The sequence below is a fragment of the Cygnus atratus genome, chromosome 10, assembly GCF_013377495.2.
Source record: "Cygnus atratus isolate AKBS03 ecotype Queensland, Australia chromosome 10, CAtr_DNAZoo_HiC_assembly, whole genome shotgun sequence".
Lineage (NCBI taxonomy): Eukaryota > Metazoa > Chordata > Aves > Anseriformes > Anatidae > Cygnus > Cygnus atratus.
The window spans coordinates 591,069-615,595 of NC_066371.1; the positions used below are offsets into that span (position 1 = coordinate 591,069).

Consider the following 24,527-nt stretch of genomic DNA (forward strand, 5'->3'; position numbering starts at 1 on the left):
ATCACTACGAATCTTCACTGAAGTTTTTAAAATGTAATATTTTATTTTTAAAGTAATGGAAGCAATGTTTCCTAGGTATCATTTTCAGTTCCAGTCTTTCAGCAAAAGACAACAAAATTCGATAAAACAGAACCCAGTTACACCATATCAGACAACAATAAAAAGGCTTTGGGGCTTTTCCTTTTTGAAAAATATACATTACGGCTATTAATTTTTAAAAAGAACAATGTTAACGCCATGGGAAGAAAAAAAAAAAAACACCTCTCACTCCACTCCCTACGCGGTTTCATTATAAATAAAAACAAACGCAGCAACAGATGTATGCAGTTTCCACCTTTCTGTTGATTTTGTTATCTTACAAGCTGGCCAAGTTTCCAAGGAATTTAAGTACATATCAGACTGCATTTCCAGAAATATCATGGCACAGAACAAACATTCCTCTCTATATAAAATGCTTCAGAAAGCAGCAGTTTGGTGAAGCTACAAAACTAACCAAGTGACGTTTTGGAGGATCTCTGACTTCTGCTGGTTTTCCCGTGTAATTCCTCTCTGCTAACCCATCTGCGCCAGTTATTACAACTTAGTTACAGAAGAAAACTGTAAGTAGTAATCTCTTTTTGTCCTTTTGCATGAAACAAATGTGTTTTCTTTACACATTCATTTTTAGAAATAATTTCAAGTCATACAAGTCAGGAGAAATATTTTCACCGAATTGGGAATCAATTAAATACAGAGATTGAAAAATTAAACTCATTTTATAATCTGTTTTCAGGTTTGACACACTGCCTAATGAAGAAAATCATGTTTCTCAGAGGTACTCTGCTGGGAATTCTCCTTTTCAGCATCCTCTGGACAGAAACTGCTTTGGCTGGCTCTAGTTTTTTAAGCCCTGAATTTAAAAAAATACAGGTAAAATTTTGAATAATACTTTTTCAAAATTGTCCTCGTCCATAATTCCTTAAAGCCAAGATTCTTTACAACATTCGGAGTAAGTTTTAGAAGATACAGTTTCTGGAGGAGGAGGGAGTTATTCCAGAGAACTGTTGTAACAAACCGTTAGCATAGAATTCGTGCTTTGAGAATACACTAATCTCGCTCACTAAGAATTAATCATTTAAAAAAAGAACAACTGAAGACGAAGCAGCCATTTAAATAATTTGTTAAACCAAATCCCCGTTAAAGCGAATGCAGCAATAGTAGTGCTGTTATTATATACCTACACATCCACCTAACTTTAAAAGAAGCCTATGATGCCTTTACCTAATTTGCAGTATCTGTGTTAATTATGAGTTCTAATTCCCCACTACAGAGTAGTTTGAATATGGAAAGTCTACATGGATGTTATTTTGCTTGTTTTCTAGCAACAAAATGATCCAACAAAAACAACGGCAAAAATACATCGTCGAGGCACAGAAGGCTTTTGGGATACCGATAAAACAGGGGCAGGAGATGACAACAACAGTATTGAACTCAAGGTTCGTATTTGTGCCCACATACAAGTTCAGGAGATGGGGTTGGGGTGGGGATACTCTTTCTGTCACAGGAGGTAGTACAAGTGAAAGCCACTATCAGATTTAATTTGAAAGACAAGTAGAAGACACGTGAAATCTGCTAGCACTGATGGTATGAAATAATTTAAAATTATCTGCACTAAGGCAGATCACAATCTGATGTTAAGGATTCACTTACATTTCAGAGCTAATATATAACAATACAAGTTTCTTGTCATTTTCGCTCTGGTTTACTGTGCAGTTTGCTCTGCAGCAGCTATATACTGTGTTTGTCAGGTATTGATTACATGCCTCAGCACTATTAAATGAATAGATAACATTTTTATACCTCTTGCGTATCATCATGCACATGAATAAACTTAACCTGCAGTGTCCTAGTCCAAAAAATGTCCGTTAAACTCTGTCTTTTAATGTTTTTTACAGTTTAATGTTCCCTTTGAAATTGGTGTCAAGGTAACAGAAGAAGAGTATCAAGAATATGGACAAACATTGGAGAAGATGCTACAGGACATTCTTGAAGAAAATGCTAAAGGTACTTTCAACTAAATCATAAAAGCAGCAGAGATTTAAATATATATGTCATATATAATATTTATATCATCTAAGTTGTTATGTAAAGCAATCAGAGCAGCATTTTAGAAGTGATTGGGCAAAAGTTACCACTGAGAGAACCGCTAAAATATCTGATGTTCAGAAAATGCAGAAAATGCTAATTGAACTTTGAACAATCACATTAGAGTGCATTAGGAAGTAGGGGAAGGCTTTCTTTCCTTACACTACCCATCTCTCTATTTTTTTTTTTCCCCAGTGCCATCAATTCCCAGCATTTCCATATTTTCTCATTTTCTTAGCTATGACCTTCACATTTTTCATGCCAAAACACGTCAAAAACAGTATCTTAGCATTAACTAAAATAGCTCTAGCTGTTTCACTGATAAAGTTCTAACGACTAACTCCCACCACAAGCTGATTTTTTTTTTTTTTACTTTTACAGCCTCTCTCTCTTTATTTGCACTCATCTATATTAGGCTGTCCTTTCCAAATCTTTTAAGGTTGATGTCAGTCTTCATATCTGTATTACACATTCCAACTACAAATCATTTCAGGCTTCTTCTTTCACTTTCCCAAGATTCTGCCCCAAGCTCTTCTCTTTGTTCTTCTCTAAAGTGCTTTTGAAGGGCTACTTCTATGGCCTCTACACAGATAAGATAGTTCTATGCATACCTGCCCCTGTAGAATGTCACTGTGTGAAAGCCACCTATCTTCTGTCTTCTTTTGAGCGCTTGTGGCACTTCTGGACAGATTATCAAAACAGGATTTTCAGAAGAACACTACAATTTTCAAAATAATCTATCTTTTGCCTTTTTAGAAACTCCAGTGAAAAACTGAGGCAAGCTGAAGGACAACCACAGCACTTGATGAGCTGATTTAAGTTTTACTTTAAGATGAAATTATTACTGATTTCACAGCTTTTAAGAAGAAGGAAGTACATGAACCTGAGTAGTTTGCCCTGACAAAGAGACATCATACAGATGAACTTTTAAGTAAAAATACAAGATCTACAACCGAAAATAGTACAGGACAATGTTAATCACAGGCAGACATATAGGCTTATTTTCTCTTTTCCTTAGTAACTACTGTGATTATTCTAAATGACATGCTTGAAAGCTATATGAAACTCTTCTAGAACTGATGGAAACAACTTCTTACGCTTCTGTACACATCTATAATAGAAAATAAAGCTAATGCTGAAACTGCAATTACTTGTTATTTTTAAGAGTATCTCAAATTAGACAGTTCATGTAATAAACTGTGCAAACTAGATGCACATGGAATCAACTTCCATTTGCCAAATTGCCAAATTGTCAATGGAGGTGTTAACATGGATATTATCAAGGAAACTATCCAATATCTCTTCCTGTTAAAAATAAGTAAATTAATAATTTCCAGTTAACTTACTTGGATTCCAAACTATATCCATACTAATGCTAAATATCAGAGGGAAACAAGGTAATTTTTGTGCTACAAGTGCATACACCAGTATGCTCCACTGTAGCACATATTCTGTTCTGTACCTAAGCATTTGCATGCTTCCAAAAAGCCTAAATGAATGCCCATATGGAGATTGATGAATCCGTGAAGATTTTTTGGACTTCACACCTGAAGACATTCTACAAAGTACTCTTGAACAAGCTAATGTGATAAGGGTAAACACAACTGCAACGGACAGTTCTTAGATGTGTTTTGTTTTCCTGACACAGAATTAATTGCCCAGATGAAGTGATCCCTCTCCTGCCCTCTTGTGTTACATACTCTTGATCCCTCTTGTGTTACATACTCCACCCGAAGGCAAACAAGAATTGTCCAGCTTGTTGAGCAGAACATTCTAAGGTTGCCAAACAACAACAAAACAAACAAACAAACAAACTCTTTGTACCTAAATGTGTGCAATATTTTCTATTTTGCAAATACAACATCAACCTCAAGAGGGTAGCATAGCCTAGTAATGCGGTGCTTTCTTACGGACAAAATAGGTATGACACGCTCATCTGCCTAGAAAGCAAAGAGGAAGCATCAGATTCTACAACTATTCTGTTCAAACGGATTTTTTTTACAGTCTCTCTTCCTCTGGAGGCAGAAGACTAAGTAAGCAAAGCAGTGAATCCCACAGAGAGATCCGGAAAGTGCTCAGGAATGGTTCCACATCGCTGCAGATGGCAGTGAAGCAAAGGCTAAAGGTAAGAACAAAGCATTGGATGGGGATCGTTACAACCTGACTTGGAGAACAAAGGACTTCTTAGTGAGAGTTCGAAGATGGCACATTTCTCTTCTGAGTTAACTACTTCTGAGCTCTCTAGCCAAATGTGAAGAATAATGGAAATTGAACTAGCAGGTTAAAAGCTTAAAAGCTAAGGGAAATTTTCTTAAACAAAATCACCTGTGACCTGTTTCCACACGAAATTAAGCTAATAATCACTGGAACCATTTTTTTGGTTTGTTTTTAATGCAAAATGTGCACTTCGAATACTATCAGTTTCAAAACACTGTCACTGTCAGATTCCCTACAGCTCTCATCACACTTAACCTCAGAGTAAAAGACATGAGAATTTGTCTATTTATATGGTAATATTAGCTGATTGTTAGACATCACGGGATATTCAATGAGATTCAGACAACGTTATCGTTATTATACAAACAAAACTAGGGTAAATAGTTAAAGAGCATATGACTTATTTTGACCAACAAAATACACAAACTTGATGTACATTATGATTTCAGGGCCTCACTTCACATAAAAATTTGCCTTTTCAAAAGCCTGATGGTCTACAGGAAGCAGACAAATACAGTAAGCAAAGCAAAAGAAAAGAAAGTGATTCTGTTGCAACAAAGGATTTTTATGCCAGCTTCCTATGTAAAGAGAAGTCCTTTCCCAATCCATTATGTTCTTCACTGCAGTTTGTTGCAAGAACAGTGAGTGAAGATTTGAAAGACTTCCATGGAGAGGTATTACTTCATAACTAAAATCGGGGTGATGGGAACAGCACCAAAAGTCACAGATGACGTTAGATTGCCCTCCCAAGAGTCATTAACCAGAGAAAAAGGAAATGATGAGTAAAACCTGAAAGATGAATTTCCACTTGCATTTATCATAGAATCATAGAATCATTCAGGTTGGAAAAGCCCTCTAAAATCATCAGGTCCAACCTTTAACCTAGTTCTGAAGTCTGCCACTAAAGCATGTCACTAAGCTCTACATCTGCACATTTTTTGAAGACCTCCAGGGACGGTGACTCAGCCACTTCCCTGGGCAGCCTCTTCCAACACCTTGCAACCGTTTCAGTGAAGAAATTTCCCCTAATATCCAACCTAAACTTCCCCTGGTTCAACTTGAGGCCATTTCCCTTCATCTTATCACTTGGTGCTTGGGAAAAGAGCCCAATCCCCACCTCGCTACAACCTCCTTTAAGGCAATTGTAAAGTACAATAAGGTCTGCCCTAAGCCTGCTCTTCTCCAGGCTGAACAACCCCAGCTCCCTCAGCCGCTCCTCACGACTTGTGGCCCAGGCCCCCACCAGCTCCGCAGACCCACTGAGCCTTTCCGGGCTTGTTTTCGGTGACTGCACTCAAGGCTGGAAATATTGCTGTTGACATGAGCTTTGCAGGCCTGACTGATGATGAGCAGTGACACCACATAATTTTATTGTGTGTTTTTATAAGACTATGACTAAAGCTTTGTGCTTTCAGACACAGGTAGTTATTAAGTGATAAGGTTTAGGAAAAGCTTCAGTTAAGACTAAGTTTGGCGTTGGCAAGGGTCGCTGCCGACAGGAGGGCGCCAGAGCCACCTGCCAGACCCGAGCACGCCTCTTCCTTCGGGTGTAACCACTCCCGGCGGACGCGAGCAGGGCGTTGCCCGATTCCGCTTCCATTCCTGCGGGCACCGGGCTCCCCTCAGGCGGCCCGGAGGAGGACCGCCAGCCCCGCTCCGCGCCCCGCAGGCCGCCCCCGCAGCAGCGCCGGGCACCTGCCGGCCACCTGCCGGCCACCGCCCCTCAGGAGACAGCCCGGGGGCGGGACCTGCGGCGGGGCCCCGGCGCCGATTGGCTGGCCCGCGGTGGCTCCTGGCACCGGTTGGCCGGGCCGGGCCGGGCGGGAAGCGCCCTGGGGCCGTCACCAACTGCTTAGACACGAGGCAGCAATCGCGTACTAATTAGCGCCAGGCACGCGACTCGTCAATTAAGCGCGAGCTCATGATTAAGTGCGAACAAGGATGTTGAAGCGCTTCCCCATGAACACACGTTACTTCAGGAGGCTGGACTAGCGCATTTGTCTGTGCTATAAATCACAAAAAAAAGCAGCATGTAGAGACGGGGCTTTTTTTTTTTTTTTTTTTTAATTCTCCAAAATATTATTGGGAGTATAAACTTGCCAAGTTGAGGCTAAAACGTACATCATATTGAATAGCCAGCAGTTGTGTAACAGAGCATCATTACTGTAAGACTACGCAGTATATTACATATGTTACATTATACTTCTGTAACCCTACAAGATATATATTACCTCAGAGTATTTTAAAAATAACATAGAATAAAAAGCTGTAAAAATAGTGACAAAATCCAGTTAAGTATTTTTGCTCCGTGATATAAGGGGAACAAAGCCTTTAAAGTATTTTAGACACGTTTGTCAAAATTAACTTTCTCCCTTTAGAAAAGTCAGGTTTCCCATTCAGCTCCGGGGCACGTCTCGGTGTGTTTCCTCCCTGAAGAGACCCAAGGTGTTACCTCTGGAGCTCCCAAAACATAGCCACGGAAAACAATATTAAATTTTCATCCTTGTGAGGTATCTCAATTATACCTCAAACAGAATTAAGCAGTTATCGACCAATCCAAATATATTCAATGTTTCTCATGTCAGTACCAGCCTTTTCTTGTTTTTTTATAAGGCAAAATAAATAAAAGCCAACAACTGGCACTAGAAAATATATAGACAGCATTGATGGCACTTAAATATAAATATTTTAGTAATTTTTAGTGTAGAAATCCACTTGATAAATGTGTAGACGATTCTAATACTCAGATTGTTAGTTAAAACACTTGCTCATAATAATACCTCCAGCAAACTAGGTACCGTACAAATACAGAAAGAATGAAGCCTTACTCAGAGACCTTCATGTAAAGATAAGAACCCCCCCCCCTTTTTTTTTCTTTTTAAAAAAGATTCCATGAATTCTGATACAAGTTTTTAGACATTTCTGTACCTCAGGCCTTATTGGCTATGCTGAGGAGGCAGCAGTGACGCATGTCAGTACGCGGAGCTATACGGTCTGATAGTTCTTTTTGTTCATCATAAACCTGCGTTTTCCTAGACTGCAAAAGAGTACAAAATGCAAGCAATAATACAAATACACAGTCATAAAAGTGACATTCTCTTCAGTGCATTTTTACTTGATAATAAGTATGACAGCATACAAGATTGGTTTTTTGTTTTTCCTTCTCTTTTCAGAGTGATCGCTGAGGTTGACCTCAAGGCTGCAGTAGCTGGGTAAGCCAAGAGACACACAAAATGATTCTTCTCTGAGAATACTTAGTGAATGCGGCTACATGAATAAGTCCCCTTACTAGCTCATCTTTCACTGGTTGTTTTACCCATCGCCAAAATAAATGAATCAAATTTCAACTGACCTAAGACAAAATAAAGATATTTTAAATTAAAATTTTGTTCCTTATCCAAAATACACAAGTCACCAATTCACAATTTCACAATTGTGAAACAATAAGAAACCTTAATAATGTTTTAAAGAACGCTTAGATAAAATAACTTTGAAAAATACCCTTATGAAGTACTGAACACTGTCTTATAGCTCCTGACAGTGAAACTCAGACTTCAAATGGTGTCACATGTATATATTAGAGCAGCCCATAGAGTAGACTAACACAACTTAAATTATTTACTTATAACTATTTCCAGTGCAATTCAAATTGAGATTGGGTCATACAGAATACATCTGAGAACTATTCCTTTCTCTGATAATGCAGTGTTTTTCAGTATGTGGAACTATAACTATATGAAGTAGATCATTTGAAAACTAAAACCTTTTTCAATCTCTTCAAAGATTTCTGTAACCCTGTATACAGTGGGATAACAATGAGTATTGTGAACTGATTGCTGATCAATACTTGCCCTGTCAATTTGGGGGCTCCAATTTTTTTTAATAAGACACGTTATATGTGGATGCTTTCTGAAATACACTGCAAAAGGACCTTATTTTGGCAATTGTGTTTGCCGTATCTTTTTATAATGCGAACAAGAAGAAAAGGCATTTCTGTTTACAGAGTAGCATTGTGCTTAGATCTGCTTTAGAAAAGATGTTTTCAGGTTCTTCTCAGTGGATTCACTTTTGTTTCCTCTGGAGAGGGCTAATGTTTCTGATCCAAACTTGCTACTTAATCTTACATGAAAGTTATACTTTTACCATCTTTCTAATGAAGAGGCAGTCCTTGTTTCTTCTTCAGAGTTGGTCGCTGCTAATAAATCCATCCAGTTTAAGATTCAAAAAGTTCAGAACTGTTTAATTTGTCTTCTTCATACAGTAAAATATTTTCCATTAGCTTCTTTTTTTGGTCATTTATCTTTATTTTCCAAGATGTCTCTCTGGCTAATGCTGAAATACAAAACAGCCCAAATATTGAGAAAATAATGCATCTATGTCTAAGGAATAGACAGTAATTTTAAATAAAAAAAATCTGGCTTAGAACAATGATAGAAAAACAGAGAACATTTTGTAGATTTATGGGTAAAATCATAACCAAGTAGTTGGTTATAACAAAAGTAGTACTGAAAGGTTTTTATAAATGGGAAGAAGAGCCTAAGCAATTCTGGAGAAGAGAGTAAGTTGTTCCTACTATTATAATACAGAGCACTTTTACAAAGAGTTGGGTTATCACAACAGGAGCACAGTCAGTTTTTACAAAACATCCTGAGGATCGTACGCTTGGATGTTCCGCACCCACCCTTCGGATTTAGCTAGATTTACCTTGTGAAGAACATGAAGAGTCAAGGTCTGCATTTTTTTGTTGAAAGGTGCTCTGTGCAGTAGAAGCTATTTCTAAGTTGTCATCACTTCTGATGCATGCCACGTTTCTTTCCCGGAGTCCATTTGCAGTTTTTTTCTCCTTTATCCTGGAATCAGAGGTTGCGATATTTTCTGAATTGTTACAGCTCTTGTTAGACAGCTCATCTGTAGATTTGTCTTTAGGATTCCACATAAAATTCGTTGATTCATCTGATTCACAAGGGATCCTTGACATCGGTCCACAGTAAATGTCAAGTGACACAGCTCCTATTGAAGGCGTGCACTGACTGGCACTTGTCAGGATCGTTGGCTGTGCACTGTCCTCTTTATTCTGCCCTGCAGAAGGCGCATCCGTGCTGAGATTAGTAGTCTCATCATCAGTTTCTTCTGGAGTGTTCATGGAAAATCCAGAAGTGCTGCCTCCACAGATGTAATGCTCACTTAATTTATTTTCGGCCATTTCCATAATTTCAACCACCTGTTTTTAACAACAAAGTCTGTGAATGGAGAATAATCCCTGTACCCCTGCTTACACAGATTCTTATCTGAATAAGGATCTCAAAAATAGCTTGGGCATGAATGTTGTAGCCTTAGACCTTTCTGTCAAGAAGATTAATCTCTTTGTCATGTTTTAAACATAATTACCTCTGCTATGTTGGAATTCTTCTTTCTCAGACAAAGGCAGATGGCTGAGGCAAAATCAATAGCAACCTCTTCCAGCAAGTGTCCTGCTTTCCTGTCTAGATATTTACAGCATATTTCCTTGGCAGCTAGCTGTTCAAAATTCTTGACTTTTGGGTATGAGGTTTCTTTTGCTGTTTTAATTTCATCTGCAATCATATCTTTCTGTTCAAAGGAAAGAGATACATTACTGATACATTACATATCTGCATCACTGGGAATATGAGTCTTCCCACTTGTTTGTTATTATTTCTTAATGGCCGGTTTACAGATCTAAAAACTTTATTAGTCTCCATTTAAGCAAGTGACAGGAATATTTGTTTTCATGGGAGAGAAAAGGCCAATGCTTTTCTTTGCACGCGTCTGATGTCAAATTCACTAAAACAGACCCAGCTGCTCTATGCTTATGCCAATCTAGAGGAATGAAAAATAATCAACACTGTATATAGCAGCATTTTTGGACAACTTTTTCAAATATTTGTTAAAGAAATCAGAAACCTAAGATCCTTTGTTTTCTGAACCTGTTTGAACATTACTAAACTGTTTGCAAATGATAAGTAAGAATACGACTGTTTTCCCCTCATGTAACGAGATGGTAAACCAGAAAGAGTGTCTCCTTATCCTTACCAGATAAATAGGATGTCTTCCTTCATCCAGTGCCTTAATCCCTGTCAGTATTTCTGCTAAGACCTAGAAAATATATTTGACAGACAAAACAATTTGTTCAGAATAAATTCTGTTTTTACAAGTGAGTTCTCTAAATACAGGAATATTGAACTGCCAGAGCACTTGGAAGTTACTGGTTTCACTTCACACGGCTTAATAATTACCAGATTTGGGCAATCTTTATGACAGTTTAGATCTACCTCTAAAGCCAACAGTTTGTAGTAGTTGATGTGGCAAATCTGTAAGACTTCCGAGAATTTAACTAAAATCTTTATTTTTTTTTTTAAACTATAAGCAGTATTTTTTTTTTTTTTGCAACCTGTAACAATTTTGTTGTTCAAAAGATTCACCTCACTTTGCTGCATAATCAAGTATATTTGGAATGTGAACATAATTAAAAACAATTTCAACACATCATAGTTAGCAATGATGATAGGAAATTGCAGGAAAAAACAACTATATGGGGAGCATGCTCATACATCTGTTTTCCTGTCTATAAACATCAAAAAACCACAACAGAACATGAAGAAAGGCAACATACCACACCGCAGGCAAATGTGTCAACTTTTTCTGTTAACTGCCCATGCCTGATAAAATCTTCTGGCAGATAAGTAAGAGAAGCTTGTAGGACTTTGGTTTTCATCATAGTACACTCTGATTTTTTATCAGCAGAATACAATCGCAGACCTGAATGTCCAAGCTTTGGTGTATAGTTTTCATCCAACAAGATATTTGAGCTGTGATTAAGACAGACAAATAACCATACTGGTCAAGTAATTGCTTTAACTTGATGTCAAAAATTACAATTTTACACTTTTAAATTTAAGGCAAGCCCTGAGGGGGAAAATTCCCAGCATTTGGCCTGCTGTGTAACAATGAAAGGATAAAGACTGCAGAAAGGGAGAAGAGAAGAAAAAACACTCAAAATTATTTCAAAAGAATAGACTTCCAGCATTTAGATAAGAGACAAATTAAACACGAACAGATTAAACACCCTGCAGAACAAGAGGGAGCATTGCAAACGGATTTCGAAATTACATAAGCTTTCAGCCACTATTGTCAAAGAAATCCTGGTGAACAAGGATGCGCTGATAGGCCAACCCCCCACCTTTTGATATTGCCGTGAAGAATTCCAAAATTGTGTAAATACTCTACAGCTCGGAGGAGTCCTCTGGAAATGCTAATTCGCATCTCCCAGGTCAGGGGAGAAGAATCATCCTGCAAAGAAGTAAGGAAAAAAATGGTATTTTTATTTTTTTTTAGAATGAAAAACCTACAAGGCAGTAGAAGTTTTGCAAGCCAAAGACTGTTTTAGTCCCACTGCAATCATAAGCAGATCTGCTGCTGGCCTACATTAAAAGTTTCATCCAAGGCAGAAACTGATGATTCTAAGCCCAGGAAGGAACCTACTCTTACACGCTGTGCTGCACATTTTGTCTGCCACGTGACACGCTGAGATAAAGACACAGCAAAAATCATGCTTCTTCAAAATACATCAAGTACTGTTCATTATGGAGGCATAGTACTGGTTTTGGTGGATTGTTTTTCTGATGTTTCTGTGTCTTATGACCTCCTCTGCAAATACTCTTTCAATGGGTATGAACATCTCGAACTGTTCTCTCTTAAGGCCTTGTAAAACATCGTAGAACATTATGTCAGTGAAAATGACAGTGGATTCTCCGGGAAGATACTAATATTACAGTGTGGATAGGCACACTTTGCAGATTAGGTATTATTTCAAAAATCTGAAGGCTGCAAAGCAGAAACTTTCTGTTGACCTGATCTGCTATGCTGTAGAAAAACTAAAAAAGAGCCTTTTCATACTTACAGGCAACTTATCTGGGTATGTTTTGGATGGTTCTTAGAAGTGAAAGAGATTTAATTGCTTTTCATACAGTAACAGGACAGGACTTGTAACAACAGATAGGTAACAGACCTATGTTATTTGCTTACTTGACACTGAAGTTGGTTTTGTAGTGATCCATTAGGCAGGTATGGATATATCAGACAGTGCAAACCGGATTCTACTGAGAAACCCAGCAGCTGCAAAATGTTGACATGACAACACCTGCAGGCACAGATCAACAACGATTTGCAAACAACAACAAAAAATACATTCTTCAGCTGCAATAAATTCCTAAATTCAAGGCCATTGTAAATTACATTTTGTCTTGCTGCTGGGAGCACAGAATGGCCCTGAGTGGGCCTGCAGAAGGCTAACCTAGCAGCAGGGGAGAGGATGATAGCACAGCTCTGTTCTGAGCAACCAGAGGGCACCAGGAGGCACCATCCCTCACAGTCTTAAGGACTGGCAAGGGGCTGCTTACTCAACAGGGAATTGCAGCATCACTGGCAGGCGTGCTGTTTCCCCAGGGCTCCCACAAAGGCAGTGCATAACTCCACTGTCCCCAGTACAGGCCAGCGCCTGGGAGATACACACATGAAGTCAGGCCAGACACACCAGCAACACACCACATGCACAGACTGCCTTTGAAAGCCAACCACTCACCGAAAGCAAATCTGTACTTCTGTATGAAAAAATCTTTGGGTGGAATTTGGGCTTGTGCATTCCATCTGAAAAATGAAAACATGCAATAGAATCGTGATGGTAATTATTCAGGTGCTGCATTTATACAGGCCTTTTAATCTCTACATGACAAACTACTTTAGAAAACAGGCAGGACACCGATGACAATTTTGTGTCACAGACAATTGAAAATTAGAAAAAAAAACTGATGTGAAGACACCTTTAATCTAATTATTGATGAAGGTAGCTACTGCAGATGAAGTGAATAGATCTACCCACGTGAGTAAAATCTCTCTTGTACGTGCTTGTTGCATCTAGGTTTACTTACATTATTTCTCTTTTACTTCTCCCCTTGTATAGCAGTTCTTGTTCCCTGACCATAGAATGTTAAGACAACTGCTAATGTTCAAGAATTTCTCATAAAATATCTCCTTCAAAGGAAAAAAAAAAAGTGGAGTACTTGCCTCTTTCAATCTTTTGATGACACATACCATGTTGTGCCTCTGACCTTTGTAGACATCTGCAAAAGTACCTTCACAAATTCTACTCTTGTCACTGAAACCGTTTGTGGCATTAGTAACTTCCCTCTGGGTCCACAAAAGACTCCCGCTGGGGAGACCAGTCATCGTCTCCTGCTGAGGACTTGAAGAGCTGCAGGGCTACACATTTGGAGAAGAAACAAGTTCATCTCATGAAAATTTGTGTGCTTTCTCCTTCTCGTTCAGGCATCGTATTTTCTTCTCCATGGGCTAAGTGAGCATTGCGATTGTTGAAAGAAATCGTGAAAGGTACTGTGCAACCCCTCAATAGTTTCCCTTTGTAATATCTGTGTTGATTTTTGCTGATCGAAATATTTTGCACAGTAGAAGAGACCTGAGAACAGTTACCGGTTTGCATTCCCACCTTTCCCAAAAAAACATATTTAGCTTTGTTTAAAAGTCCATGTGTTTATCTGAAATGACATTAGCTTAAGCTGCAGAAAACATTAATCTTCAGGGCTGGGGCATATATTAAGAAATGACTGGATCAGAAAGGAGGGTCCCTCACGCTGTAGTGCATTTTGTTCTGGTAGGAAGTTCACAACTATATCTGAAGCATCTGGCATCAGCTGCAAAATGGTCAGTTGCTTCCAGTATGATCAGTCCTAACGCCATTTATTAGGAGAACTCCACTATAGCCTACATATCATCATACAGCTTTCACAGACTTAATGTCTCCAGACTTCAGAAAACAAGGCATGAACTGCCTTCTCAAGGAACTCTGAAACTAGTGCATTCTTTGTAGCAATTTGCTCCTGTCAGGTACTCACTCTTAAACCATGTTATTTTGGAAGAGTTAGAAGTCTTAAAGCAGAATCTTTTTTTTTTTTTTTTTTTTAAAAAAAAGTCAAAATGACAAAAAAAAAAAGAAGCCAACGCAGAGCCAGGACGGGGCCAAAGTATGCACATGGATCTGGGAAACACTCAGAGCTCCCAGGACAGATCTAGCTAGACTGCCTCGAAGATGAGAACTACAGGGAGAAAGAACAGGAGGCTGTATGCTGAAATCACCAGGAACACGAGAAAAACAGTTCACAATGAGATGGCTGAGCTCTGGAACAGGACCTCAGAGAAACAGTAGAATCTCCATCCTTAGAGATTTTCATTTTTCAGCTAGACAAGGCTCTGGACAACCTGACCTAAATTTGACACTAGCCCAGTTTTGAGCAGAAACCACATTTTAAGCATAAACTTAAACTAAATGTATGGCATTCTGACTAGTCAGTTGTTTATGCTGCACTGTCCTATGATCACACCAGAGATGTTACGTCTGCCACAAAATCTATACGGGAAATTCCTGCAGAATTGCTATTTGTGGGCACATTATCCATGCTCAGCTATGCAGTACTCTTAATTTTAATCCCTCACTGGCAAAAAATAAAAATAAAAAGTGAGGTAAACAATAAGTAATTCAACTGAAGCATTAGTATTATATTCAGTCTAAACATATTGTAATAAGGACCCACTTATTCAGTAGATCCGTATTTTATACAAGTTGAGGAATAAACTTTTACTTGAAAAAAACAATGTCATAAAGAGAAATGGCATAATTATAAGCAATGTGTACTGAAGGGATTTACCTTCACACTCGATGAGACAGGAGGATTTGACTGTAAGGATCTCAAAAGGTCTCTTGGGGGAGGTGGTGGAGAAGGAAGTGAATACAAGGCTCCTTCAGAAACAGCACCTGAAATTGAATCACCAGCATTGAAAATACTCATTTTTGTAATACCGCAGCCTGTGACTAATTATGAGGGTGTGGGATATTTTGTTGCGTTTCGTAACCAGGTATAATCTATGACAAGCTGTCAAAACGTGAAATCCCGTGTGAAGATATGGAACTATTTTCCTGGTTCCTCTTTGTGAGATGACCATGAAGATCTCTCCAGTCCTGGCTCAGGATGTGGAGCTTCCAGAGCCGACGTCTACACTGCCGGGCAGATGCTCTTGTCAGTACATCGCGTGGTTCTGCTCCCGATCCCAGACAGAGCGGCCTGTTGACGCGTGCAGGGCTCTCTTCTGGCCCAGATTCGTTTTGCATTGACAGAGGGACACAGGGCACGAAGCGTACGCATAGATCTAGTCTTAGCATGGAGCCAGGATGGGACGAGACTGCGCCTGGGAAATGTGCTCTTGAGATCCCACAGAATAGATATAGCCAGCATCTCTCAAAGCCAGGAGAGCTATAGGAAGGAAGAACAGGAGGCCATGTGCTAAAGTTAGGAATAAACAGCTCAGGAGACAGCAGCAGTAGGCAAAAGGCAAATATTCAGAAGTGTGACCACTTTGAACAACAATATATTCATTCATACTGTACTGAAAGCGAAAGGAAAGCAGTCTTGTCTTGTGTATACGATCATTCCAGTGTCAAAGCAAATCAGAATCTATTATTTCACTTACTACATGCTGGAGATATTCCCAGCTGTGAAGAGTCTGGTGATGGCAACAAGCTTATCTCATTTTCTCTCTCTTTATTTTTGTTCTCTGTAGGAGTTAAAGATATGTTCTCCTGTTTAGGTGGCTCTACCAGCTCTTCTTTTTCAGAGTTGGTAATACTAGAGGGTGATATCCCTGCAAAGGAGAACAAAGGAAAGGTGAAGAGTAGCAGAGAGAATAAAGTCTGTCTCTAATCAGTTAGGAGAATGGTTTATAAATTCAAATTAACATTATAAACCTTGCATTTATTGTTAAATTGCTTCAATAGTATTGGCATTTCAATTCAGACCATATTCGTCACATTAACTACTCCTACTAAAAATTAACAGCAAGTGATAACTTGAAATATACATCAGCGAGGACTATGCAAAATAGTCTCTTAGAATAAGGAATTACCAAGAGCATATTTATTTCGTCATTTTCCACGTAACATCCTTCAGCCAGTGATCTCAGACCACACCTATCTCACAGCCTAAAGACGACATCTAGTTCTTTGCTAACTGTCATGGTACTGAGAGTTTGACAGAATTGCATTGGTTTTAGTCAGTTAAACACTTCGGGACTACTTTCAATTGTGTGGTTTTAATGTCATGAACAAGCTCATTCTTAGAAAACACGTATACAGAATTTATTTCAGTAAGGAATCAGTTTTTCACTTATGAACAGAAAAATAACAAACTGTATACAATTCAGGGAAAACATAAACATGGTCAAAGGTCAAAACTAGTTGATACATAAGGAAAAATTAATGGCCAGATTATTGACTCACTACAGATCTAGAAGATCCTACACTGTACACAGGTTGGCCAAATCTCAGAATCAGGCCTAAAAAGGCAACCTTGAAGTCTCATTAAGAGAAATACAAAGATGCTTCCATCTTACAGGTACTTGAAGCGTACATGAAGATGCACATCTAAGACAGAATTATTAAAATTAAATTAGGCTACAGTTAGAACAAGAACAAAATAAAAGTAAAAAAAATTCAAGATGCTCTGATATACAAAGCTGTCAAAATCTCCCGAAGAAGCATCTGAATTCCCACCCGGGAAGACATTTAAAACTGAGGTGGAAAAGGAGTTTGGGAACGTTGAGTGTGCACTAGAGATGATACAAGAACTTTCTACTGCCTAATGACCACATTTTCCTGGTTATAATTCTAAACTCTAGTTTCTATCTGGAATCTTTTATCAGCAATATATTTATCATTTACTTAAAAATAAAAGTTAATCTTTTCTCTTGATAAGAAAGAGAATAAGCACAAAGTATTAATACAAGTTTTTTTTTTTATCATGCTGTTCTATCAGCATTTTATCTTAAGCATAGTATATATGGGAAGCAAAAGCCGCAAGCTTTGTTTGCATTTGAAATCAAGCAATAGCTTTTTGTTCTTTTTTTTTTTTTAAATGTACAAACAAAGCATTAGGACTATCCGAAACAAGAAGGAAGGAAGCAGTATGTTTCATTTACTATTTGCGCTTCTCATAAACAAGTTTCAGTAGACCCGAAGTTTAGGAAAAGGTGAGGCGTGACAGCTGCAGTGTCCTGAAGTTTGAGCAGTAGTGGTATATGAAGAGCAATTATGGTAGTAGTGGGCATGTTTTTGTCAGGTATGCTTTTTCCTTTGACTTCTGTCTGGAGTTTGCATCGTTGCTCTTCAACGTCACCTATGAACAGAGGTTTGAATGAAAGGAGGTAGCCAAACTGACACTCGAGAGAAGTCAGTAATGGTTCTCTGTTCCTGTGCCGGAAAGCTATGAGATCGCAAACTCTTGGGGTTTTGGGAATTACTAAGTATCAACCAGTCTGCAGGCCTTTAGTTCAAACTGACAGTCCCCGTATTCTGAAATCACTTTTTCCCCCCAGTATTTTCACCTAGAAGTCTCTCAAATTAAAATCACCTCCCTCTTTGAACCTATTTTTCAGGGTTTTTCATGAATTTTGCAACTTCCTTTACAACAGACAAACAGGTCACCACTGAAACTAAAGAACTAAGACAGGAAAAAATTATTATGGACATCCAGAAGTGGGACTAGAGTGGTGCAAGAAATTGTCGAAGGGAGGAAGAACTCTTCTGCTAATAATCTGCCAGCAAAACATCTATCTGGGTGGTGTGTCTGATTCTTGTAAGTCAGACTGAATAGTTATGGTGACATAAGAACTGCTGGTGTTGGGACCAATTAGTTTCCTGAAGTGGCCAAAAGAACAAGCAATGAGTACTTCATCACTGCTGCTTGAGAGGCACCACCTGAGTAAGAATATTCAGATACAGATATAAAAGCAGAAGTCAAGGGTAAAGACTTAAAAGATTTGGCTGGACCTGAAAAGACGCCGGTACAAAGAGCTTCTGTTTGACTCAGTGCAGGGGAATGTCCGTATTGGGTTAAAACCAGAAAACACTAGCTACTTCCACATGGTAGAACAACCAAATTATCCAGGCTTTCTGCCACTTAAATTAATATGAAGTTTTGCGATGGACCTCAACATAAGAGAACACTAAGTAGTTAAAAAAAAAAAAAGTTAATTTCATTGTAGTTTTGTAATGCATTGCAGTTGAATTGATTTGGGGCAAAAGTGAATCTTGATCATCCAGAAACATAACTAAAAATGGATCAGTCCAAAAGATTCGTCTCTTCCGCTTTCTCAAAGCTTCTTTATGTAACCTTCATATTGCCCTACGGAATTCAGAATCAAACCAAAGCCCCTTCTAGCTCCTTGCAATGTCCTGGCTGGAACAGTCCAATTTTGTAGTTCATCCATTGTCACAGAAGGAATCAGAAAAACAAAGAGATGTCAGATACCTGTTTTATCAGTGCAGTGTCTTCATGAGCTAGATTGGAAATGTCCATTTCCTACCATAACTTCATAATATTTGCTTTCCTGCGGTCCTAGCTAGCCCGCAGAGACAATTATAAAGACCCCTGTTTATTTCCATCAGAAAACTACAGTTTTTAGAGAGCAAGCTTTCCTGTAGAAGTCACAACATGTACCCCTCCAACCTGGAGGAAGTTGATTGGGTTTTACTTTTAACAGGGGGAAAACCCCTCAGTTTTTGCTGCCTCTGTCAAGTGAAGCCTAAAAAGTCTCAGAAATGTTTTTAAGAAAGCTTAAAGCGGGGGGTGGGGAGGTGGAACAGACAAATTAGAAGTAAATCACAGCAGCACAAGAGAAAGCAGATAAGCCCTTCCTCTACCAGGTGCTGAAGTCAGGTGCATATTGTGCAAGCCACTGTGGTATTTACATACCACTTAAAAGAAAAGCCAGTCAGACAAACAGAAGGATGATAAATGTTTCTCTGCAGTTACAACGATTGCCTCTGTTTGCACTGTATCCGTATCTTTAAAAGTGGTGTTACTGGAAGCTGCTCTTGGCTTGGAAGCCTGATTCTTTGCACTTTACATAACTAGAGAGAAAAGCCTTACTTGGTTCTTGTGCAAACAGTGGGCAATGTGCTGAACTAATCTCAGTCTGAAACCTGCTCATGGGGTCTTATTTTAAAGGCCTGTAAAAGAAGAGAAAATCCACTACACCTTGGGTAAAAACAGAATCTTGTTTTTTGTTTTTCCCCACGAAAGGGCAAAATTAACCCACATGGGAAAGTGTAGCGTCATATCTAACTGAACAAAAAGCAGACTTTCCACGACATAGTTTCTATCTTGAGAGTAGTTACTGTTATTACCTAGTGATAAAACAGTCAGCAGTTTTTAAGTTTCCATTTTTATGTTTCTCTGGAGGTGAATGCAGACTATTTTATTTAGCCACGACACACAAAGTGGGATTACAGAAGTGTCAATGGACTCTGCTGAGCAATACACTGAAATAAGCCAGCTGTAAACAAAGGTGAGCCCCAGACCGCACTCTGGCAGGGCAAGAAGCTTTGGGCTGTAACTGATGAGCGTTTAAGGTGTGGCTGGTTGTACCGCGTTATGTAAGAGCCCCCGGAAACTCTCTTTCTAGACTAGGAACCGACTGCATGAAATACTCGACAGGCACAGAGCAAAAAAAGTTACCACATCACGGAGGTCACTGGCTACTCCAAAGAATCCACAAAAATACCATTTGGGGGGAGCCAGGCTTACTGGTTTGGTAATATCTAGATCAAATTTATTCGGTGTAAATAAATAAAAATAAAAAATAGATGAAAAATATGCTTTCAGTCTTGTGCATTCAGACTGGACCCTCAAAGTCACAGTCACTGTGACTAAATTAGCAATTGGATTACTGACATACTAATTAAAGCAGATGGAAATTCACTTTCCTGTAGCTCTGGGTTGCTCTGCAGAAGAGCAAGGAGGAATTGTTCCCATCTCCTAAGCTGAATGATGTGACTGAATTCAGTCAGAAGTGGGTCTGCTGAATCAAAAGGCTGACATAGGCGTGACACCAAAATCAGCTATAATAACTGAGCATCGCCCTGTGGTAGTTTTTGATTTATAGAAACAGAATTTACTTGAAGTCCATTCGTGCTGTAGTATTTAACATTCATCTTCAAGAAACAGAAATTTAGAATACCCTTGTTAAAGATATTTTTTGCTGTCCCAAAACGAGGGTTAACAGTCACGCTAATGCCAGAAACCTACAGAAAAACAGCAATGCTATATAAAGAAATGCTGAGGCAAGAAAACCACGACGCATTACCGGAATTTCCATGAGAAATGCCTCTAGCTGCTGCGCAGCAAGTGCCAGCTGTGCCGCTGACTGTCGGTGGCCCTGCCCTGGGGAGGCAGGCTGCTGTTTCGCAACAGCAGCTCGTGATGCAACCCCAGCAGCCATGGAGCTGGTGGCCTCCCTGTCACAGAACGCGAAAAGCAGGCGGTGCTCCGGCACGTTTTCTGTCTCGTTCAAGTGTACGCACTCACAAGCTTCATCCTTTTCCCACGGCATTTCTCTAAGCATTTTTGGCCACCTAACAAAAATCTCATTTTTCTTCCTAATAATTCTCTCTGGAGATCTGGCAAAACTCACACAAACATCTGATTCCCAAGAAGGTGGATTTGGAGTAGGAACGTGTATGAAGAGGGGAGCGCGGTCCGCCCTCAGCTTGTGGGGGCAGCTCGGGACAGGAAGGCTGAGTATGTTAGCCAGGGTTTAACAGACTTCGTGACAGAACCGTATTACGGTACAATTTGGTTTATGCAGGTGGATAGCTGCAATTTCAACATAACTTTCAATGGAGAAAAACGGAAAGGGAAATTACATTTAAAGGTGCCTTGATTTCTACAAGGCAATGGTTTACCCTAAATAGGCGTGCTGTGTTCAAACTCTGATCATCCTACTTCAGGAAAGATAAGTCTGAAATACAGCAAACTGGTGAAAAGTAAAAAGAATAGCAAATTAGGTAATTGATAAGCCTTTTTGTAACTTTTCTTCTCATGGTGCAGGAAAGCAGACTGACGATATGTTTTTCTACCCTGACTTTGTTGACAGCGTATAATAACAAAATTTCACTGGGAAACAAGAACGTATGAAAAATTAACGCATTCATAATTAAGCTCTGTTGTAAAACCCTGTCTGATGCATTAAAGAGCTGCCCTTCATTCAGGGCATAGCCAGTCTCCCTCTGGCAGCTCTTGAAGCGTCCAAGAGGGACATTACAAAGGTGGGAAGATGAACTAGAGGAACCAGTGATTCCTCCTCTGTGTCGCCTCTTGCTCGCCCACTACAAGTTTTATTTGCAAGAGTAGAAATTAAGAATCAGTACAGAAATATTAGAATTTGGATATGAAGTTTCCCGCAAAAGCTTCTTCAGCTAGCAAGAGGTTGTTACTGGGCTGGGGCTGGGTGCTGTGGCACAAAGCACGGAGTGCCCGCGGGGCCCTACTCACAGTCCAGGATGACCTGTGCCGCCCGGTAGAGCTGCAGTCCTTGCAGGAGGTCCAGGAGCTGCTGTACGGTCGCCAGCCTCACTCCCCACCACCACATGAGCTCTCTGGTTATGCTGATCCCCGTCTTCTCCATGCACTTGATCTTCCGTAGCTCTGTCTGATCAGTTATCACGTAGGAAGCTAGCAGGAGATAATGTATTTGTTTAAAAAGGTGGAGAAAACAAGCAAGTGCAAACAGAAAGGCAAGGTGTGATACACACACGCGTTGTTTTTTTTTTCCATTTACGCACTTTTAAAAGGATGACCATCAGTTACCTATGCGGACCTGAGGAAAATTCATTTCCTGGAAGCAAGACGCTATTTTTATTCATTTGAGTGTTACAGGAAGAAAAAAAAAAAGATATATGGGAGACCCAAAAAGACAACCTCGTCACACTTTTCAGCCTGTCGCCCCCTCAGTCTCCCTTCGCTTTAACACCCTGACCAAAGCACGCCCAGGGTGGGTTCCCGGCGCGGTTCTCCCCGAACAGACGCGAGGTCTGGGTGCGCGCCCTGCCCTGCCACCCAGCACGGCCGTTAAGACGGGCCGAGCGGCGGGCGAGCCACCGGGTGCCCGGTACCGCCGGACCCACCCGCGGGGAAACGCGGCTCCTCCGGGCAGCGGCGGTGGCCTCGCTAGCGCCGACCCCGCGCGGCCCGAGCCCGGGGCACACGGCCCGGTCCCACCGCACGGCCCGGCCCCGCCGCACGCGGCCCGGGGCCGCCTCGGCGCCTCCCCTCCCGCAGCGGCACCGCCGCAGCGACCGGGGCCGGCCGAGCCCCGGCTCCCCTGGTGCCCGCGGTGGCTGCGCGGCCCCGGGAGCCGCCGGGCCGGGCTTAGAGCGGCCCGGGGCGGCCGGCGCAGGCTGCGGAAGGCCGGGCGGGACCGGAGCCGAGCGGCGGCCCCGCTCACCGAAGCGCATCCAGTCGTGGTCGCCCAGGCAGTCCATCTTGTGGCAGAAGTCCTCCAGCACCCAGGCCGGCATGCTGTGCACGTAGGGCGACGGCGGGGCCCGGGCCGCCCGCCGCGGGGCCATCTCCCGGCGGCCCCTCGCAGCGCCTTCGGCCATCGGCGGCGGCGGCGGCCGGGGGGACGCGGGAGGCGGCCGGGGGCGGCTTTTCTGGGCGCTTCCTCCCGCCGCCCGCCCGCCCCCGCCGCTGACGTGCCGGGAGGAGCCGGGGCGGGGCCGCGGCCGCCTCACGGGGCGAGCGGGCCGGGGGCGGCCTTTCGGCGCTCCTGTCTATTTGTTTATTATTAATTTGTATTTATTTTCCCGTTTTTATTTTATTTATCTTTACCTGCTTTCACTTCAGCGGCTGCAGCACCCTTCCGCTGGGTTACAAGGGCTCCCTTGGCCGGTGCGCGCCGCCGGGGGCTCCCGGCCCGCGGCTGCCTCCCGCCCCGGGGCCGGGCGGTGTGACAGGCCTCGGGGCCGGGGCTTGCTGCGCCCCGTGCCTCAGACATCGCCACCCCGAGCGCCGCTAAAGTTAGGAATCTCCTACCCGCAGCGTGGCAAGGAAAATGTGACACGAAGGTAGATACAATGTCGAAAGACAAAAACAAATCCGGAGAGTGTTGTTGTTTAAAATACCACAACGCGAAGATAATATTTTGTTACTTAGCTGTTTCGGCAACAGTATTTCAACACTAAGAGTCAGATGTGTTAGCTCAGCCGTCGCCTGCCCCTCTCCCTCCCACACCTGGATTCCCCCAGCCGAGCAGAACGTCTCTGCGCAGATGTGAGACGTGAGGCGGAGAAATCCGTGTTGCAGAGAGCCGGACAGAAGCAGGAAGTGACAGGAATGGTGCTTCTTTCCCTGGGTACTGAGGGGAAAAAGGAAAAAAAAACCGAAATCTTTTGGGTTGTCACGTTGGAAAATGAGGGTTTAAAAAAAAGGTATAAAATTTGTGTGCTTTTGTTTAAAACTCATTTAACTGTGTTTATGGCTTCTTTTTGGTTCTAATCATTACCTGCAGCAAAATGTTTCACAAGGGAACTGAAAATTACCTCCTCAAACTGAGACAAGCGTGACCCTATATATTCCCATTTTGTAGCCTTCTCTTCCAAACAATGAGGCTGTCTGTACTGCTGTGTGCTCTCCCTGAACTCTTGAACACTAATGTCAGATTAATTTGTTATTTCTCCAGCATTTTCCACGTTCACCTGTGACCCGTGCTTCCTGCAGAAGCCTGCAGTATCATTTTCCCACTGCACTGCATTTGGCACTTGTGTTGAGCTGGAACTTTCAGTTCTGATCCTCGCTTCCCCCAGATTGCCGCTGCTCTGGTGACTCAAATGAAACGATGCTATGAATCGGAACAAAAACCACCCGAGTTTCTCATGTCGTTGTCAGAAGTAAATGCAACTTTCACTCATTGCTAATCTAGCTGAGTTACTGGTGGGAGGCTCCACTCGTGTGCCCACGTGTTGTAGCCAGCAGGGGTTTTCTCTGGTCTTCTTTATTCTGTCCTACAGGAGGACTCCAAAACAGAAGAAAAACACTTCCTTGCATACAGTGAGCGTTTCTCCAGTTTATCTATAACATGTTCGCTGTTTTTAATGGACTTTATCAAGAAGAGTTCTTTAATGACCCCAAATTCTCAATATAGCATTTATGCACCTGCTTTAGACTAGGCTGGAAAAAAAAACTATTTCATAGTTTGTCAACAGGAAAATCTCTTACTGATCAACCACAACGACTTTCAGGAGTATTTCAGGAACACAAGTATAT

At 41.1% G+C, this 24,527-nt stretch overlaps 2 protein-coding genes across 3 annotated transcripts; one reads left to right on the plus strand and one right to left on the minus strand.

Moving 5' to 3' along the window:
• The first annotated feature begins 456 nt into the window (after positions 1–456).
• On the plus strand, positions 457–3,271 carry GHRL (ghrelin and obestatin prepropeptide). The gene is made up of 5 exons (XM_035546687.2): positions 457–599; positions 773–909; positions 1,362–1,475; positions 1,935–2,043; positions 2,881–3,271. The coding sequence occupies exons 2-5, from the start codon at positions 790–792 to the stop codon at positions 2,898–2,900; spliced, it is 363 nt and encodes a 120-aa protein (XP_035402580.1). The 5' UTR covers positions 457–599; positions 773–789; the 3' UTR covers positions 2,901–3,271.
• A 3,120-nt stretch (positions 3,272–6,391) lies between these two features.
• Positions 6,392–22,926, minus strand: IRAK2 (interleukin 1 receptor associated kinase 2). 2 transcript variants are annotated; one of them, XR_004778659.2, is made up of 14 exons: positions 22,708–22,918; positions 21,756–21,935; positions 15,898–16,068; positions 15,078–15,184; positions 13,423–13,617; positions 12,941–13,005; positions 12,385–12,499; positions 11,540–11,649; positions 10,973–11,168; positions 10,393–10,455; positions 9,730–9,930; positions 9,046–9,562; positions 8,485–8,673; positions 6,393–7,693 (listed from the first exon to the last, which is right to left on the minus strand). XR_004778659.2 is itself a non-coding variant. In XM_035546673.2 (13 exons), the coding sequence occupies exons 1-13, from the start codon at positions 22,862–22,864 to the stop codon at positions 8,555–8,557; spliced, it is 2,196 nt and encodes a 731-aa protein (XP_035402566.1). In that variant the 5' UTR covers positions 22,865–22,926; the 3' UTR covers positions 6,392–8,554. The 2 variants fall into 2 exon arrangements, 1 of the variants encoding a protein (XP_035402566.1); XM_035546673.2 differs by having other exon boundaries at positions 6,392–8,673; positions 22,708–22,926.
• Between the last annotated feature and the right edge of the window lie 1,601 nt (positions 22,927–24,527).

Coding starts and splice junctions, on each gene's coding strand:
- GHRL (XM_035546687.2), top strand. CDS start 790: ATGAAGAAAATCATGTTTCTCAGAGGTACTCTGCTGGGAATTCTCCTT. Junction 910..1,361: donor CTGAATTTAAAAAAATACAG/GTAAAATTTTGA, acceptor CTTGTTTTCTAG/CAACAAAATGATCCAACAAA. Junction 2,044..2,880: donor TCTTGAAGAAAATGCTAAAG/GTACTTTCAACT, acceptor TTGCCTTTTTAG/AAACTCCAGTGAAAAACTGA.
- IRAK2 (XM_035546673.2), bottom strand. CDS start 22,864: ATGGCCGAAGGCGCTGCGAGGGGCCGCCGGGAGATGGCCCCGCGGCGG. Junction 13,618..15,077: donor CTGTCTCATCGAGTGTGAAG/GTAAATCCCTTC, acceptor CCAAATGTGTAG/CCCTGCAGCTCTTCAAGTCC. Junction 11,650..12,384: donor AAAACCAACTTCAGTGTCAA/GTAAGCAAATAA, acceptor ACTTCTTTGCAG/GATGATTCTTCTCCCCTGAC.